Source organism: Strix uralensis, chromosome Z (genome assembly GCF_047716275.1).
Source record: "Strix uralensis isolate ZFMK-TIS-50842 chromosome Z, bStrUra1, whole genome shotgun sequence".
Taxonomy (NCBI): Eukaryota; Metazoa; Chordata; class Aves; order Strigiformes; family Strigidae; genus Strix; species Strix uralensis.
The window spans coordinates 483192-503057 of record NC_134012.1 but is presented as its reverse complement, the minus strand read 5'-3'; the positions used below and the strand labels follow the sequence as shown (position 1 = coordinate 503057).

Sequence of the window (19866 nt, the reverse complement as noted above, 5' to 3'; positions counted from 1 at the left end):
CCCGTACCGTGGGGATGCCGGGCTGTGACATCAGCTTGCTGGCCACCTGCACAGAAAGGCCCTCAAGGTGCTGGCACCACTCCGGAGCATCTCCGGCGTCGAGTGAGGAGCAGCGGGCTGGGGACCCCACCTCCTCCTCCTCCTCCCAGTCCGGCAGCTCCCGGGTCCGAGGGCCTGTGGAGGGTCCAGGAGACAGGCGAGCCCGTGCTGGCGGGCTGCCAAGACCCCGGTCCCTGCCGAGACCCCCGCGCTGGGTGGGGAAGGGGCTTTGAGCCAGGGGACTGGGCGAAAGAGGAGGGTGTGGGTTTCCAGATGCCTTGCAAAGGACAGCAGTGACATCCAGAGGGCTTTTGGGAGCAGTGAGAGGAGGAGGAGAAGCCCAGGAGCCAACGCAAATCCGCCTCCGCGCGCATCCCAAGTCAGACCCTGGAAACCCTTCACCAACGCCCACCCCAAAGAGCGAGGACGCGCCGGCGGGTCGCATCACCCTCGGGGCCACGGAGTGTCCAGCCTGGAGCCCCACGAGCACCGACACGGGTGGGCACGACCCAGTAGCCCCACTGGCGCATCCAGGACGGGGGAGAGGGGAGCGTGTTGGCGATCAGTCATTCAGCTTGCCAGAGAAGCAGAGGGAGGGAAAAAAAACCCAACCAACAGCTTCCACCGGTCTGTTTTGCAGAGACGTTAAACCCATGCTGAAATCTTCCATCTCGCATGAATCAATATTTATGATCTGCATCTGGAATTAATCTGAGATGGAGACATTTCCAATCTAAGGATCATTGCTAATGTCATCAGCAGTTTTCTGCTCCTCACAGGAAAAATATTTACACTCTAGATTTTAACATCTTAATTAGGGCTCAACAAAGTCCAGATCGACAACCCAAGTGTGATTTTTCTGATATTTCAATAATGCTATTTTTATCCTGGAATAAGATGGAAAGCTGAAAGCAGGCATTTTACCTGGATTCTGTGATGGAAAAAGGTGAAGCTGTGGAAATGTTGACATACTTGGGTTTCAGCATTTTTCCATCAAAGTATTTTTTATTGTCAAGCTTGAAATATTTTATTCTCTTCAGCTGAAAGAACCTGAAACACCTCGTTTGAAATCACTTTAAGACAAAATTGCATTTTTTCATCTGCCCTGTGAAGCAGCAGGACCAAATATTTCTAAGTCCCATCTCTTTCCCAGCTGCCTGGTGGGCAGATAGCATCTCCCATAATGTAGCCAGATGTGAGGCTCAAGTGATGCACCAGGTAGTTCAGAAAATAATAAACGTATAGATTCCTTTATGGAAAGTGTCCTCCAGTGAGTTCTGGACAGAACAAGATGTGGAACTGCGACTCCCGTATAGCATGAAGCACAGGAAAAGCGGATAGTCTGGGGTTTGGGGGGCTCTTCCACGTTAAAAGCAGTTGATGGGATTTTGCTCCCAAACTGGGGTGGGAGATTCCCCCACTGCAGCCCCACCAGGCTTGCCTGGCCCTCGGCCAACACCCTCTGCGTGGCAGCTCCTGGTTCAAATGTCCCCCTGCCTGCGCCCCTCCAAGGAGCACAGACGAGGATGGTGACCGGGGAGACAAAAGTGGGGCGGGAGAGTGGCCAGAGGAGGTCCCCAGCCCACGGTGCCCGTCATGGCGTCAGGATTTATAACTGTATTAAATGGCATGACAGTTGGCCACAATAAATCAGTTCCCCTTCTTCCCAAATCACAGACAATAAAAGCTTTGGCAGTGAAAGTCATTCATCATCATAAAGACTTGAGACATTCCAGCCATCAATTTCACTCACATCCTTAATACACTGGAGAGGAGTGGTGGAGTTTTAGGGGGGAAAAAAGAGAGGGAGAGAAGAAAAGGAAAAATAATTAAAAGAAAACATGAAGAGAGATTGGACAGGAATGATTACAAAGGTCAGAGAAGAGTCCCTTCAGGACAGCATGCTTGATGACGGGGGCAGAGCTGCCCTGCTCTCTGCGGGGGCAGGTGAGATGCTGAGCAAAGCTGCAGGGTGTCCCCGTCGCCCTGAGGGGTCCAGGGGGGAGGAGAGACCGTGGCCAAAGTGTGACCAAATGCCATGCTGCCTCCAGCCCTGCGTCCCTCCACAGTGGCACTGCCGGGTCCCCGCTGCCTACGACACCTTCGCGCTGCTGAGGTGCCAGGTCCAGGTCGGGCCGGAGGAAAGGCGGCGAGGATGGGGGTGGCAGTGCCTGGGAGCAATGGTGGTGCCTTCCCTGCATTGGGGGCTGCAGGTTCATTGTGCATGCCCCCTCCCCAGGGTGAGAGGATGGTGCTCAGCCCCCCCAGAGCTCTGCCGTGGTGAGAGGAGCACAGAGCAGCCACCTACGATGCTTCTCAGAGGAAAGCATGGAGGTGGTCACCCTGCGGCCTCTGAATGCTCAGGTGACATCATGCAGCAGAGCATCGGCTTTGCATCGCTCCAAGGGGCCAAGCACAGGGAGCTGAGCTGCTGAGGGGGCTGAATGGCTGGCGGGTCCATTTCCAGGAGCCGGAGGCAAAGGGAAGATGAGGGTCAGCAGATGAGCCCAGCGGCAGACTGGGGGTGGAGGGCAGCAGAGGGCACAGTGCAGGCACCGCCGTTGGGGCTCACAGGGCCACCTCCTGCTCCTCAGCCACCACCACCTCAACAACCTGAGGTTCTACTGAGCACACACCACGCACTGGCAAGGCACTGGCAAGTCCACTTCACTGCTTCAGTACCAAAGTGTCCAGAGAAGGGCAACAGAGCTGGTGCAGGGTCTAGAGCACAGGTGTGATGGGGAGCGGCTGAGGGAACTGGGGGGGTTTAGTCTGGAGAAGAGGAGGCTGAGGGGAGACCTCATGGCCCTCTACAACTCCCTGAAAGGAGGGTGCAGAGAGGGGGGATGAGTCTCTTGAGCCAAGGAACCAGCGCCAGGACAAGAGGGAATGGCCTCAAGCTGCACCAGGGCAGGGTCAGACTGGCTCTTAGGAAGGATTTCTTTGCAGAAGGGGTTGTTGGGTGTTGGAATGGGCTGCCCAGGGCAGCGGGGGAGTCCCCATCCCTGGAGGGGTTGAAGAGTCGGGTTGACCCAGCGCTGAGGGATCTGGTGGAGTTAGGAACGGTCAGGGTGAGGTTCATGGTTGGACTGGAGGAGCTTCAAGGGCTTTTCCAACCAAGATGATTCTGTGATTCTATAAGCCACTGTCCGTAACACACCCAAGGAGCATCACAGAGCTACTTCATCTACAGAAAGGTCCACCAATATCTTAAGAACTTAAGAACTTCTCCAATTAAAACCTGGGCTGATGAGATTTGCAGCTGGTGAACACCCCAGAGTACGGACAAAATTCATCTCCTGAGCAGTGAGCTGCACAAAGCAGCCTGTGGCAGAGCGCCCCCGAGCCCATTAAGCAGCAACAAACCCTCACATGATGGACAAGGGTGCGCCTGGCCCTGAGGTGCTGATCCCACCCCCGCACCCCTCTGCAAGACCTGCTGCACCCCCCACAGCATCGCGTATCCTCACAGCGCTGCACCCTGGCGTACACACGGTGTGTGACGTATGGGATGCTTATCCCACGCACCCCTGCCACACAGATTATTGTCAGTGCTCCCTTGTTTTTACAACAGCTGCCCCTCACTTGCCAGGTCCAGGGGCAGTTCTGCCACCCAGGCTCGGCTGGGTGAAGCCCTGGCTTGGCAAGATCAGGCCACATTTAGTTCTGATCCAGTGCCTACCCCGTCCACTTGGCTGTCTCTGCGTCAGCATGGGACCAATCTGGACCAGGACACGTTTGAGTCTGCCTGTACTGGCTAGCACAGGCAGGCCCGGCAGCAGAGAACACGATTCTGCTCAGCAGTGAGCAGCTACCAGACCTATTCAAGACCACATCAGTGCCTGGGAACCGTTTGTGTCCGTATTCCATCTTTATTACAATATTAACGGACAGAGGAAAAGCAAGCCCTCTGTTTAGCACCAAAACCCAGATTTGCTGACAAAGGGAGTCTCATCTGCATTCCCCAATATCCCACGCCTCTTATGGAATTTGCAATTATTGCAGCTGCAGCAGCATTGTCTGGCTTCGACCATGCTGTTCCAAACCCTCCACCCTCCTGCAGATCCTCAAGCCCCAGCAGTCCAGGACCAGCCTTCCACGGAGGATGCTCGTCTCTGGGGAGGGCACCAGGTCTGGACCCGCAGCTGGCAGAAACAAAACCTGCTGGGGAGGGAATAACCCACATACATCCCCTCTTTAGAGGGACATTGCTGAGGCACAAGCCCTTTTTTTAGGAGTTAGTGCTCAAAAAAGGTACAGTGTCATCACAGGGCTAAGCTCAAGGAATTTAGATGGTTACAAAGGATGTACGATGAAAAGAAGGAAAACTCCAGTGGGACCCTGATACTCCTTTTATGCCCTCACTGAATTCACTGTTCAGCCACATCTATGTGAAAATCCCAAGTCAGGTGTCAAGTCCGTGGCAGCACAGGCAGTCCTTGTCCCCGCTGATTCTCCTGGGATTTCCACAAGCGATGCTCCTCACTGTTGGTAGATGTGCCAGTTTCATCAAGCTGCTCAAAACCAGGAAATTTGTATTTTGAGGAAATGCCAGTGACATTTTGTTTTTTCCACTGCATTTTGGTTTTTGCATTTTCTTTTTTTTTTTTTTTTATTTTTTCATTACAGTTCAAGATTTTTATGAGAAATGACATCAAAACCCTGAAATTCACATCTTTTTGGCCTAATGTAATATGAAGTCATAAAGAAACAATGGTCCATTACAAAAAATCCCCAAATGGGTTTATAAAATCTCTATTAATAGATAACAGTTTTTTCCAGGGCCAGAACTACAGGAAAAGCTCTTTCAGAGAAGATGATAGGGAAAGTAAGTAAGAGCTTTCCTTCCTATTCTGCTACAGATGTTCCCCCTTCTTCCAAAATATGCTGCAACATCGTTAAAACATCTGGATCCTTTGGCCTTCTCTCCCCTGGCTCGGCGATGGGCTCTTTTGTCAGACTGGGAACAGCGAGGAGCCATCGGTGCGTGGAGCTGTCAGAGCTCACACCAGCTCAGACCTGGTCCTGGCTCCTCACCGAGGCCTCCTGGAGCTCAGCCTTTCGGGAAGCACCTACACTGCTCGGCACCCGGAGGCACCATCGCCCACCAGCCTTTCTGCTCACGTGATTTTGAACACTCGACACTCCACAGATTTTCCTGAGTCCTCCTAAGTTTCTCCCAGATTTAAAAAAAAAAAAAAAAAAATGCATGTTCCCATTTCTAGTGGATGGGTACGGCAGTGCGAGCTCATGGCAGACAGCAAGCAGAAAAGAATTCAAGGAATGAAATTAGATGTACTAGATTCTTTGGGAACTTGGTTCAATATTCGCTGAAATCAATGGAATTTTTTAGTCAGGTCCTTGTGCTCATTTTTGGTTTTGCGACCTGGGTTCATAAGTGACATAATCTTCTTTCAAGATGTTTCCAGGGTGCAAAAGAACTTTTAAGTAATAATGTGTCACTTTCAGATTGTGGTGGGTGATTTATGACTAAAAATAAGCATTTGGGGGCATAAGAATATCAAAGCTGCCAAATCAGATCAGACCCATTCAGACATAGAAAATGGCCACATGCATGACAAGACATTATAGGAAATCACGTACTATATATACATACATATACGGACTCGTGCCATGCTCTCCATCGCCCAGCGGTGCACAAACCCCTCAAATTGTCTCTGTTTTACCATCCCCTCCACTCACTTCCCAAACCGCCGGCCTGACAACTCACTGCCCCTGTGTAAATACACAGAATCTCCCAACTGGTCAGGTATCAGGTGAGAAGTAACTCATATTTGGCCAACTAAGGCCACCTATCATCGGTGGCATCACAAGTTTGGAGGTGTCTTCAACCGCTGTCATCAAAACAATTACCTCATCCTGGAACTGGGATCTGTAGCCTGGCTCAGACTGCCCCCAGACTTTCTTTCTGTGCTGTACTGTGGTGGTTTATCCCCTGCCGGGGTCTGAGACCACGCGGCCGCTGCCCCTCCCCCACAAAGGGAGTGAAATACAAAGCCCCAGGGCTGAGATAAGGAGAGGTTTAATACAACAGTGCAATAGCAACACAACCACCAACAACAATAACAATAACAGTAATAGTGATAGCAATGAACAGAGCAAAATAGCTACCAAATACAGCAGTTTGAAGCACGATGTACAAAACCACGAGTGCACCGCGCTCCGCGCCAGGAAAAATGTGACCTGCCAGGATGTGACGTCCACATGGTATCTGAATAACCCGGCTAGAGCTCCCCCCCACTGCTGGGGAAACTTAACCCTATCCTGGTTAAACCAGGACATGTACATATACACAGATGCCAACATGTGCCTCTACCCACCTGGAAATATCATTTTGGTGGCTTGCACAGGCACTCTCAGATGTTTTGCTATTGTGCAGGCCAAAAAAAAGCAATTTAGGAAGCATTTATGCTAACTGGAGTGTTTTCCTTTCTATTTTTTTTTTAATTTATTTCCAATTTGGAGATTTACAACAGATTTACAGCATTTCTCTGGCAGCAAAAAAATACTGTCTATGGACTAAATTGGCCGCTGATCCCTAACACAGTGAGGAGGCCAAGCTCTGAGCACCCTCATTTTTATGCTCCAAGCCCTCATTTTTAATGTAAAACCCTCACTTGTAGGGTACAAACCCTCATTTTAGGCCTCAAAGCTTCATTTTGGGGTCCAAAGTTTTGATTCTAGGGTTGAAAGCCTCCTTTTCATGCTCCAAGCCCTCATTTTTGGGGTACAAATCCTGACTTGTAGGATCCAAACCCTCATTTGAGGTCTCAAAGCTTCATTTTTAGGGTGTAAAGTTTTGATTCTAGGGTTAAAACCCTCCTTTTCATGCACCCCCGGGACCCAGACACCAGTGGGAGATGCTGCAGGTGGAGCTGGCAGAGCATTTCCCACCCTTCTGTGCAGAGCTGGTTTGATGCCCCGGTTTTTTTCAGGGTGTTTCAGATCAGGGTGAGCACGAGTCGGGGCTGCTCAGCATGCTTGCAGAACAAACCCCAGCCCCGCCACAATCAGGACCAGTGCGGGGGCACCAGAACCCTCCGGTCTTAATCCTCCCACCATGGCTGCTCGATTTAAAATTGTATTTATTATCCATACCACAGTGGTATTGGGGGCAGGGGGAAACAGATTTAATTAATTAGAGATTGCAAAATCCTTAAGTAAAAGATGCTATGTAAATGCAAATTGTTATTATACATGCTTTGCACCAAAACATGTTTACCATAGTTAAATTCAACGTTTAAATCCACAGCCAAACTCCCAGCAGAGTCAGGCTGTACATCATCAAAAGAGGCAGTTAATAGCCTGGGTCTTAGTGGGGTACAAGTGGCCTCGTTTGCTTTCTGAAACGCGCTTGTTCTTTTTTAATGGCAAGATAAGAATTCATAAAAATGGAAAAATTCAACAGTGTTTCAGTTAGACTCTGTCCTGTCATTAAAAATGACACTTTTGTTTTTCAGATTGGCTGCCTTTCCACGGGAGTTTATGTGGCCTTTTTTCAAGTCTTTAACATGACAGGCCCTATTGGGAGTGACGAATAGATTATTGGAAAATGCATCTGCACTTTTATCTATTAAATGTAGAGACTAAGCTGTAAATCTAGCATTATGCTGCACTAGAAACCAGCCATCCACCAACACCGATTTGCACTTCAAAACGGTCCCACAGAAATTAAAGTATAATTTGGTGATAATATTTAAACACTGATCAACATTTCTGCGTAGAGACGGATTATATGACCAAAACATAATGGCCTCAGAAGAAGACTTTTTATTGTTGCTGTTACAATTAGCCAACAAAAAATTTAACAAGGCATTTTTCCAGGAGAAAAAGCAATTTCAACAAAAGCAAACCTTTTCTTTGCTTTCTTCAAAACCGTGTTGGTTTTCAGGGGAGAAAAAAAAAAAAAAAAAAAAAAAAGAAGAAGAAGAATTGTGAAAATGTTACATTACTCTTATTTCAGAGCATCGGAACGGGAAGTATAAATTATTCTCTTTGAAGCTACTTTTCACAAAAAATCTGCAAATATTTTTAAATTTGGAATCAAAATAATTGAAACCCTTTTGCTCAGCTGGTGAAAACACAGCTGTAAAACTGTCGCTTACAGATATTTCAGCAAATATCAGCTGGAGAACAATTCCCTCCAGGGCTTTCACACAACCCTCCTTCCCCTCCGGCGGCGGGGCCACCCCACCCACAGAGGTCTAGCTTAAACTGAGTGCTCCGCGTTCCCTCAACAGTCCTTGGAAGGAAACAGGCACCCTCTGATGAGGATCCCTAACTTTATATCCAAAAATTTATGTAAAAAATTTCATGGGATAAGTCACCTTCTGCAGGTGCTTTCTCCTTTCCACCTGGAGATCTTGCTAGAGAGATGACCAGCCACTGACCTCCTAAATGGTGAGAAATCAGTGAAGAGAGTCCACTGCTATGTCATTCTTTAAATGTGAAGTAGCAGATGCATTCAAGGGACAAATAGTGTTTCCTAACAGAACCAGGTTCTTTCACTGTAGTTATCAAGACCTGGGTTTGGACCTAAACTCACAACAATAAACAAACTACAACTGCAGAATCGGCTAGATAGAAGATTTTTGGGTTAATTTTTTTTTTCCCCTACAGCAATATATAAATTAAAATAAACATCCTCTTTTTTCCCCCAGGGATCAACAACGGCAGATTTCACAATGCATTTCTCAGCATTATTAAGGCGCTTTCCGACTTCCCATTAATGAAATATTGACTCTGTACCACATTTTTGCACCTCTAAAATAACAGTTGTCTTAGCTGTGAACATCAGGTGTGCAAGGAAGAGTGAAAAGTCCTATTTCACTACAAATTCCTCAAAGGCATGTATTGGGAGCTTTATTTTTGCTCCTAAGAAAAATTTCTATTGGACACAAAAAGTACTTGGCTGTCTCAGATCATCATCAAAAAGGGTCCGTAAAAGGCAGATCAAATAAGGCTTAGGCCAAGCGAGAAGCAGCCCTTTCTGGGCTCCTTTCAGCACCAGTTCCAGGGAGCACAGGAGCACTGTTTTATCAACTAACCTTCAGCTTGGCAATAGTAAAGAGAAGGTAAAGCTTGGGAGGAGGCGGTGACTCGGCTCTGGTGTGGGATGAGCGCTCAGAACCCAGCCAAGGCACGGCAGAGAAGGGCGGCGTTTCCTTCGGGGCCCACCCGGACCTCCGCCAAAGGGTCAGCCCGTGACCATTTCCCACCTCACCCATCCACACTGATTAAACACTCCACCTCGATGTACGCACCTCACCACACACCACCCCTGCAGCTTCTGACTAAGGCTAAACTCTTGATTTCTCTGATGTACACCCAAGATACCTATTTTCCAAAGACATAAAAAGAAATAGGCCAGATTCCAAGCTGCTTAGACAACTCCTGTGTCCCCTCTTCTCCCGACACTCTCTCAGCCATTCCCAGAGGGACACATCCCTTCCAGTGCTCATCGGAGAGATTCGGTCAGGCCAGGAATCCCAGGGAAAGCTTTTGAGATCTGGTATCTTAGCTGGGTGGGTAGAGGGATGAGGAAGAATAGAAAAAAAAAGAAAAAGAAAAAAAAAACCAACAACAACAACAAACCATGAAACAAAACAAAACAAGGGAAAGCAAAACATCCATCTTTTCTGTCATGTTTTGTGGTATCTTGTCATAATTTCAACCCAGCTGGCAGCTCAACACCACACAGCCACTCACTCACCCTCCCTTGCCCCAGGGATGGGGGACAGAATTGGGGGGGTGAAGGGACACTCATAGGTTGAGATAAAAACAGTTTAGTAATTGAAATAAAATAAAACAATAACAGAAAATACAAACAAGTAATGCACAATGCAATTGCTCACCACCAGCTGACAGATACCCAGCCTGTTCCTGGCCAGCGATCCCAAAATACCAAGATTCCAAATCCCAGAAGCGAGAGAAACCCCCCCCCCCTCTTCCCGGCCGCCCCTCCTTTATACACTGAGCATGACATTACTGATAGGGAACATTTCATTGGCTAATCCAGGCCCGCTGCTCTGGCCGTGCTCCCCGCCAGCTTCGTGTGCACCCACACACGGGCAGGACACGGGGAGTTGGAAAGTCTTTGATGTCTCAGCAACAACCATAAACATCAGTGTGTTATCAGCATTCTTCTCATACCAAATCCCATACTGAGCACAGCACTATTCCAGCTACTAAGAAGGAAAATTAACTCTATGCCAGCCAAAACCACGTACAGACAGAGTAAATAAAGGGATGAGACAGCTTCCTTGCCCACCTACTCCACTTTCAGGCACATCCCAGTACAGGCAGACCCTCAGGAGGTACCAGTGGTGGCTGCTCCACAGACTGCAGACTGTCGTAGAGCCACCAAAGAGACGACGACGCACACCTCCTACCCAGCAATCGAGAAGCGCCGTGCCTACCACAGAAACACAGATCAGCTGAGGTTAGAAAGCAGCTCTGGAGTCCATCTAGTCCAACTCTCTTGCCCAGAACAGGGTCACCTCAAGCCATGTCAAATTGGGTTTAGAACATCTCCAAGGACAGACACTCCATAGCCTCTCTGAGCAATATGTGCCAGCGTTTGACCACCCTCAGGGCAGAACGGTTTCTTCTCACACGTAAGAGGAGTTTCCCATGTTTCAGTTTGTGTCCGTGGCCTCCTGCCCAGTCACTGGGCACCACCGAGAAGAGTCTGCTTCCCTCTGCTTTGCTCACCCTCCGTCAAGTACTGATGCACAGGGGGAAGGCTCCCTCTGTGAGCCTCCCTTTCCTGAGCCCTCCCAGCTCTAGCAGGGCACACCATCACCACTTCCGAGCATGCAAACAGAGTTTCTGTGCCCCTTCTCTGCACCTTTCTGCACAAACTGCTGCATCTGCCGGCTGCTCCCACTCTTGCTTTCTCTTAGGGACACTCCGCTTCTGTCTCTTGCACAGGACCCCTCCTTGACATCAGCTCAAAGAGTCTTGACCCACCCTAACCAGGAGTCAGCTGGAGACCGAAGCTCAAAGCACCCTTTGATCAGGAGTATCATGACCAAGTGTGTTATAAGACCCTCTTACTGGGGTTATGCAAAAAGTAGGTGTCTAGTCCAAACACAACACCTAGGCTCTAGCCTGTGGAGAGAGGAAGGCATCTCCAGACTCCTCCACCCAAATGCCGGTGTCTGGGGTTGCTCCAGTGAATCATCCATCCATAGGCTGAGAAGGATCTGCTGCCATTCTTCTGGAGGTGATCTGCATCCTACACGCCACTTGTTTTCTTGTTAAAAAAACAAGAAGTCCTTTTGGATTGCATTGAGCTAAATGCTAAATATCATCAGTGTTCAATCCTGGCAAGACATCAGCCTGGGATTTTAGAGGAGCAGCTCCTTCCCTCTGTTTGAAGGCATCAGTATCCATGCTGGCTGCAAACACCGAACTGCTCAGGGACGATCCATTTTTGGCAAAGTGTCCAGTCCGACTGCAGTGCCACCATCTCATGCCTAGCTTGAGAAGTGAACAACAGTATCTGCCGCTCAACAAAACCTGGCAAAAGAGTGTCTCATAAATCGCAGTCACAGCACAATGGGATGAACGAAGCAGGATGAAGAGTCAGGAAAAAGACTTCTCCTGTGAGACTGAGCACTCCTAAGGAAAAACACGCTGAGAGGCTGCTGAGGACTATGATACAGCAGAGCAGTAACAAGGAACAGCTCATGTTTGACATACATTTATCCCATTTCAGCATTTCCATTTCCTAACTACAAAAATTTGACAAAATATGCAGGAATATGGAAGGTTAAACATCTCCATGCTGCCTGCCTTAGCCACAGACCTGTGCCACTCGTGAAGAAATAACTACCGGGCATAATATACCCCATCTGAGGTGTTGGATGTATCCACGCTAAGGAAAAAGTCAAGCTGATCTCTCCAGGAGTGGAGTATTCTGCTCAGCCAGATGCATTTGACCCGTTCGCTCTACGTTCCGTTCAGCCTGAAGTCTGGGATCAGTTTTGTCTGGTGGCTGAGTCCAGAGCAGATAACTGAGCCACTGAGAATGTCTCCCCTTCCCCATCCCTCCAGATGACAAACTGACTCAGCTCCTGGTTTTGTTCTGTTTCTTCTTGCCTTTTTGATGTGCATCCAAAACGTGCAGGAAAGCCAAAGCATGTGGCTCTATGGGGCCATTGTCTTCAAGGCTGACCCCACAAAGGAGCACATAAGGTCACGCATGACAAGAGCAGGCACAGGCAATCTTGGATGTGCGGTTTGGAGAGGGGCTGAGCACGTGGTATTGAGTGGTGGGCAACTGCATTGTGCATCACTTGCTTTATATATTCATTTTACTAGTATTGTTGTTGTTATGGCCTCAAGCTGCGCCAGGGCAGGGTCAGACTGGCTCTTAGGAAGGATTTCTTTGCAGAAGGGGTTGTTGGGTGTTGGAATGGGCTGCCCAGGGCAGGGGGGGAGTCCCCATCCCTGGAGGGGTTGAAGAGTCGGGTTGACCCAGAGCTGAGGGATCTGGTGGAGTTGGGAACAGTCAGGGTGAGGTTCATGGTTGGAATGGAGGAGCTTCAAGGGCTTTTCCAACCTGGATGATTCTGTGATTCTTTCTCCTCTTGTGTTGTTCTATTAAACTGTCCTTATCTCAACCCACAAGCTTTTACTTTTTCTCCCGACTTTCCTCCCCATCCCACTGCAGGGAGCAGTGAGTGAGCGGCCACGTGGGGCTTTGTGGCCAGCTGGGCCTAAACCACCAGTCCTTTTAGGGGTGATGGAGACGTCCCACCATGGGAGAAGACCAGGCTCCCCCACTCCAACATCTGCCAGAGAAACAAGCGCTGCCAAAGCTTTGCTCTGCGGTGCTTCTTTGAACGGTCCCCCTCCAGCGAAACACGCTTCTCCGGCTGCAGGGTTGGCCAACAGCCGCTCCTGGCTCTGCCAACACCAACACATTCTGCAGGTTTGTCAGTCGGCTCAGCAGTGCACACATCGGAGAGCCACGCGGAGGTGTTGATTTAGCACGACTTTGTCCTCTCAAAGTGATGCCAGCCACGCTGAAATCAGCAAACCGGAGCAGGGAAAATGCATCTGCAGGTAATTAGTAACAATCACGGGCTGCTTGGAAACTGCTGACTACAGCAGTAATGAGCTGGGCACATGTCATTGGCTTGTAAATGGAGAGAGCACTTATGGACCGTGGCAGCAAACAGTGAGGGAATGGGGGTTTTTTAAACTTAATATTTAATGTGGCATAAAAACGATGCAGAGAAACTGAGCGGTTCTCTAACCGGAGGTTTGGCTGGTGGTCCATAACACAACAGAGCTGGTGGATGAAGAGGTATTCAGAACTGTCACTAAATTTTTCCTCAGAGGTATTCTAGCAGCAAGTACTGGCATGAATGACAATGTTTAAGCAATTGTTTCATCCTCAAGAAATATCCCAAATTTTTTGGTCTACCAGCTTGCTAAGAAATAGAAATTTTACATTTTCTACCAACAACTGCACAGAGGATCTTCTGCGTCTCAACCCTCAACATTCCTCTGCCACCCACACCACAGCCTGGTGACAAGAACAATGAAAGACTGTGATCATAATTCACTTAAGACCTCAATTCTTGGCTTTATTTGCATTAAATTCTTTTACAATCTGTTTTACAGACTTAAGACTGACAAGATGAACTAGACTTAGGTCTCTTCACATATGGCAGCCCAGAAAGTCTCCAGACTTTCTCATAAAAACTGATTAAGCTTGAACAGCAGATACCAGCTATCAAAAGGATGTAAGTGTTCTTGACTCAAACTCCTGTATGCCATATTTCAAGTTCTTTATCCCCATAAACACAGCCTTCCAGCCCCATGCCCACCAACAGCCCCACTCTCTGTTGAAACATCGTGCAATCACGCATTCACAGCTCTGCTTCACACACACCAGCAGAGCTCCAGGTACAAACAACATTTCCCACCAGCAGACTCTTCAGCATACTACTGGTGTTTTAAGCAGTTCTGGGTTTCATGATAGTGAAGCTGTAACAAAAGTGCTCATAATCTGGAAAGTCAACTCAGAAGCGAGGTCAACCCCTTGACCCACTAGCACCACCAGGCACAGACTTTAGATATCTTTATCCAACCACCCCTCACTTTTACAGCTGAAAACACACTACCTAGCATGACCAAAACAAGTTGTTCCCCAAGGCTTTCAGCCTCCTGCTCTCAGTTTGCTTGGACACATCACAGGACAACCTGTCTGGAACGAGGAAGAGTGGAAACACTCAAAAAAAGGGTGAAGAAATTAAAAGCAACCCAACTTTCTGGATCTCAAGAAAAGACTGGAGTCTTGACTGGAGTCAAACGGTTGGCCATTTCTCCTCCAAGGAGGAGCAGTTCACAGGAGAAACACCATCACGGATCTGTGAGGCTCAGGCTCTTGCCTGCCAGACAAGGGGCCAAGGCCCAGGAGGTGGCTCTGTCAGGACTTCTCTTGTCAGTCTGTCCCTGACCACCAAAGCGGGGCTGATACAAAGCTAACCTTCTTCCAGGTGTCACCTGCCTTATCTACCACTTAAACCCAACCACCCACCCTGGCCCCATCTTAGGAACACTAAATCACCGAATTTTACCGTAGTTCTGGTCAGACCACAAATGACCAAAATGTTCCCAGAAGGCAGAGTACGTGATGTGTCAGCAAACTTTGGTTGGACCTTGTGCTCAAAACCACCATTGTGCATCATTGCCCAGTTCCTTATAATTTTCAGTGATACCTACTACAGATGCAAAGCCAGTAGCAATATGCAGCTTTTGGTTACAAGTGAAAAAGGATCAATCAATGCATCTCCTCTTCTGAATCTGTTGTTCCACCAATGAAACAGGTAGGAAAAGAGGTGTGACCGAAAAGGGGAGTTAATTCTTGGGAGAAAATGGAGAAGTCTGTCCAGAGCTACGGTGAGAAACGCATCATCAAGCGTGCCGTAACCTACCTGCCTTGCACATTACAAAGTGTGTCTTGCTGCTTAAATCCTTCTGCCCCTGACAGTCTGCACATCCCCTCAGCTCATCAGGAAAGCCTCAGGGCAGAGAGGGTGACTCAGCCGTATCATATATGCCCAGCGCTATAGGGCCCAGATTGTGTCAGGGGGTTCTGGGTGTGAGCAGCACAAGGGAGTTGCTATGGGTGTTAGGAAAAGAAAAGGGAGGATAACAGTCAGACAATCTTCTCCGAAAATATATCAGAAGGCATAGGTTTTAAAAGAGTTTTGATATGCTCGTGTAAATCTAAGTTTTATGAATGCAGGTGTTAGAAAACTCTACAGCAATATCAAATTAAAGATATAAATACCTACTGCCTTGTAAAATGTGTTCTGTTATAGCTCTCACCCTGTCACATTTAAGACCAATGGCAGGTTTTTTCTAGGCTTGCTACTCATAAAGCCAGTTCCACGTTTTTGATGAGAACTAGTAAATTTAACATTTGGAACTTCTGCTCAAGTGTAGGTAATGTTACAGAGAGAACCCACACGAGATCTGTAACGAGTTCCTCAGCATAATTTCTGTAGTCAGTTTTGCTTTAACAAACCTGATCAGACAGCTCACCAAACTCTAGTAACTTAAGAAGCATGAGAAGTGCTTAAACCAGCATAGAAGAGCAAGCACTGCTGACGTATCAAATCAAACAACAGCTCTTGGCTGAACCTGATTTTGACCAGGTGCAGATGTTGAAAAGGCAGTTCCTTAGAAGAAGACAGAAGTGAGCAAGCACTCAGCTTCTCCATCATTTTCTTGCCTCCATAACTTCTCCCCCCCAGCATGATAACACAGCTCAGTAATTTCATCCTGTTTTGCTTCCCCCTGCAGGCACGGCTCCCATCAGTTCCCATCCCGCGCCATGAGCTGCGGGTGCTCCCAGCCAGGGAGCCCCAGACAGCAGCACCCCCAGCACCCGCTGACGCAGCCCGAAGGGCTGCAGCGGAGCACAAACGCCGCTGACGGAACATCGGGCTTGTCATGGACTCGGACAAGCAAAAGACAAACAGCCAGAAGATGAACAAAGGGCAACGTGACACCCGTGATGTGCCAAGGCAGCCTGGGTCTTTTGCAATGAGCAGCACCTCAGGCTTCGAAGAAAGAAGCAGGGAGCTCTGTAGCAAACAATTCCAGAATAAATTGCCTTAGGAGGCATTTCTTTCTAACTTCCATAGGCTGTATGTGTTGCTTATGACCCCAAACATGATGGTTCATGTTCCTTCTTTTATATTCCTTCTATTCTATGATTCTATAATTATATATATCTCCCTGTGCTCTATGTCCCTACCTGTTATAAAGCCACACAAGGCCAGAAATCCTCTTTCTGTCCCTCCATCCACCTTTAGACACTCTTCTTACCTCTGAATCTGCCCTCAAACCACCCACCCAGTACCAGACAGTTATTTCAAGAAGTCTCTCCCCTCCCACACTTCAAGGTAAACATGGATTTCCTTACGGTTCCTGTAACTCTCTAATTTCTTTTGAATACTCCTAAACTTTTGGCAAGAAGAGCCAAAGACTGATGCACTATTCAGTTAAAACAATTTTGTAACAAAGTTTATTTTCAAAACTGCTCTCCTCATAGATGAGAATGTAGCGCTTTCAAGATACGATAATACTGTCCTAAAAACAGTATCACCTTCCCTTTTAGTAACAAAATAGACAAGTAAATCCAATCTTTGGCAAAATGGAGAAAATCCAGTGATGAAATCTGCACATTAGACACAAGGACAGAAGTAACACACAGAGGTAACATGCAGATGAAACACAGAGTCTTAAATTTTAAAATCCCTTTTTTTCTGACTCCCACAATTCCTTCAGCACAGAGTTTTGTCATTTTCTTACCATTTAGGCAATCTCCTTTCAAGCAACGTGGTCAGTCCCAAATAACGAGAGGACCAAGGCATTTATCAAATTCTAGCTGTTCCTTAACTCTCACCTTAAGCCTGCTAGATAAATGAAGATGATGCTGCATTCCTTGAGCAAACAACCTTTGCTTTTCATTTAAATGCTCAGCCTTAGTGCACCAATTACAATTCCAGAAACCATATAAAACACAAGTATCTGTAGGAATCAAAAGCATCCAAATTTCAGGCTAGTCTGAACTGTCATAAAAACCTCATCCAGCCAAATATGCCAGGCGTTTTTACAAAAAACAAGCAACAAAGCCCAAAAGCAGAGGTGAGCATTCTGCTTTTTGGTCACGTGTTGGTACTCAGGGTGCAGCTTTGGAGTGGAGGGGCACATCCCTTCCTGGACAAGAGGATGGATGCTTCATCCGCTGGCTCCAAGCAAACACTACTGATTTACACAAGCCGTGCACCTGACTTCCAACAGAGCTGCTATGAAATCGCACTCGAAAAGGGACTTTTTGAGCAAATGACTCCACAGCTGACACAACTCCTCCATAAAGGGCATCACCCTGCAACGTGCACACACATACACGCTTCACACCACTTATCAGCGCTGGAAAATTGCTTACCTGTGACGATGGGGTATGACTGAGGCCCGGGAACGCTCGCCCCCAAATCTGCAGAAGTAGGGCTGGTTATATTGGCCTTCATGTCATCTAATCCACCAGCTAACGATGCCATGGCTGAGTATTCAGTTGCCTAGGAAAAAAAAACAAGAGGCATTTTAGCAATAGTGAATTTACTAGTCAAGTGCTTTTGCCTGTATGACAACAAGTAGATGCAATACAGAACTCGAAAATCCTTTTTTCTGTCAGTTTTAAAGGCAGTACCCATTTACACATTCAAAATGCTCAATAAGCGGGTCTGTGCTTATCACCAGTGCTCTCAGAGAACATCAAAACGGGCTTTCTTTATAAAACCGGAGCCAAACTCACCAATAGGTAACAAGGCTTTCCTTAAAGAGGAAATTTTGTAAACTGGGGGCTGTAACTGCTGAATGCAAGTTTCTTGCTTGTTAGAGAAAAATGTTTGTGCCAGTTAACCTGAACTGTCCTTATTTCATTGGTGGCACCTGAAGAAACAGGCACTAACGAGCAGGTGGGAGCAGGGTGTCCCATTTCCCCCCTTTTCTTGGGAATGCTGCATTTCCTCATCATCTCACAAGAAATAAAGTGCAGGTAAATAAAAGTGTTTGCTTCATGGATGGATTTGTAACCAACTGTTTCTAAATCCAAATTATTTAAAAATAAATCACCTGACTGTTGCAAGGATGTTCTCTCATCTCATGGGAATTTCAATCTCATTAGCTGAAGCTACGGTAAATGAGCCCAGGTCCTCAGAAATCAGATTGTTTCTGCCCTATAACCCTGTAGAAGTCCACGTAGCTATGGAAATCTATAGCAGGTGAGGCCAATCCATACATCCAGAAGCACTTCTGTGCACACGGCAGAAAGCTTATCTTCATTTGCTTTTTTCCATGATTTCTTACTGTCAGGATTGTTCACACAAAAACGGGAAGTTCCCTTTCAAAGTTCTTTCTTCCCTGCTGCTATTTGCATTTTAAGTTTTAATCCCTTATTTGTGATATCGCAATCACACCTGTAACAACTGGAGGATGATGAATTCAAGTGAAGAACGGCAACAGGAACAGATAAACTGAAGAACAACCGCTCCGAGGCTGATCCCCACTGTACTTCTATAGACTAAGTCAACACAGCATCTGTGCAGAGCTGGAGCAACGCAGGGGAACCCAGGACCCTGTGATTTTTCTGAGTGACCAAATCAAAAACTTTTTTTTTTTTTTTAAGGAAACAAAAGCTGATCTGAGCGAAGACATCTTTCTCCCTGTTGCAAGTTTCTCGGAAGTGTCTGAGAACCCAGCACACAATCAGGTATTTGCCACAAGCTCAGTGCTTTGGGTCAGATACATCTGTGTGTACCTCTGCCGCTCAGTTCTCACTCAGACAGAAGTTAATTTACATGGACAATCCCTTGTTAGCAGGTCTGCATTAATACGCGTGTTTCTTCAGAGGATACAATCTGCATGAGGCACGAGCACACCCCATCACCTTGAAGGATCCCCCATCCAAACCTCTTTCGGGTGAGTGTGTCAAATACATTTTCCCGGTGACCAGCCGCCAGCCACCCTGCCCCTTCACTCGGCCCACGGATCAGCACTGCGGGGTCCTCTGGACCAAAAGCTCCTCAGCAATGACCCATCCCCTGTGCTCCTCCCCAACCCTTGCTTTAAACTTGTCTTCAATTCCATTAAACTTGAGGAATAATTAAACTATTCCTCAGCTCTTTCAGCTATTCCTCCTCCGACACCCGCCATGCCCTCACGTTTCCCTTGCCATCATGCACCCAGACCCTTTCTTCCACCACCGCTGCCTCAGAGACCACAGGCCCACGCCTTTTCTTCATCCCCTCTTCTGCCTTGGAGCTCCCAGGCTTTCTCCTTCCTACAAATGCACCCAAAGCTCCTTCTTCTCACTCCACATCCTACCAAGGTGTATTTTTCAGCCTTCTAACCCCACTCCATGCTGTCCTGCACCTTCAACCCCACCTTCCCCCTGCGCTGGGTACGTGCATGTGCAGCGGCACCGCTGGGCTTTTTCGCTCCCCCAAAGTCCCGATTTAACAAGACACTGGAGGAACGACAGCACGGCCAAAGCCCTGTGGAGACATCCTGGGCAGCCAGTGATGCATGAGTGGCATGGGACGGGCCAGCAGCGCAGCAGAGGGAAAAACTGTGCTTGTGCACTGCTGTTCAGTATTTCCGATGTCTGCAGGAGCGTGTGCACCACCCCCCGGGGAAGGACACCTTATTTCACCCCTACTGCTCTACATAAAGCCGTAACCGTGCCGTATCCACACTAGAAAATCTCTTTGTGCC

The 19866-nt window shown here is 47.8% G+C and overlaps 1 protein-coding gene across 2 annotated transcripts in view; it reads right to left on the bottom strand.

Annotated features, from left to right (window-relative positions):
* Positions 1–19866, bottom strand: part of PAX5 (paired box 5) — a 136840-nt gene that overhangs the window by 50319 nt on the left and 66655 nt on the right. For both annotated transcript variants that reach the window (XM_074856358.1, XM_074856356.1), the window contains one exon: positions 17540–17669. In XM_074856358.1, coding sequence (XP_074712459.1) covers positions 17540–17669 — 130 coding nt within the window. The remainder of the gene's footprint in view (positions 1–17539; positions 17670–19866) is intronic.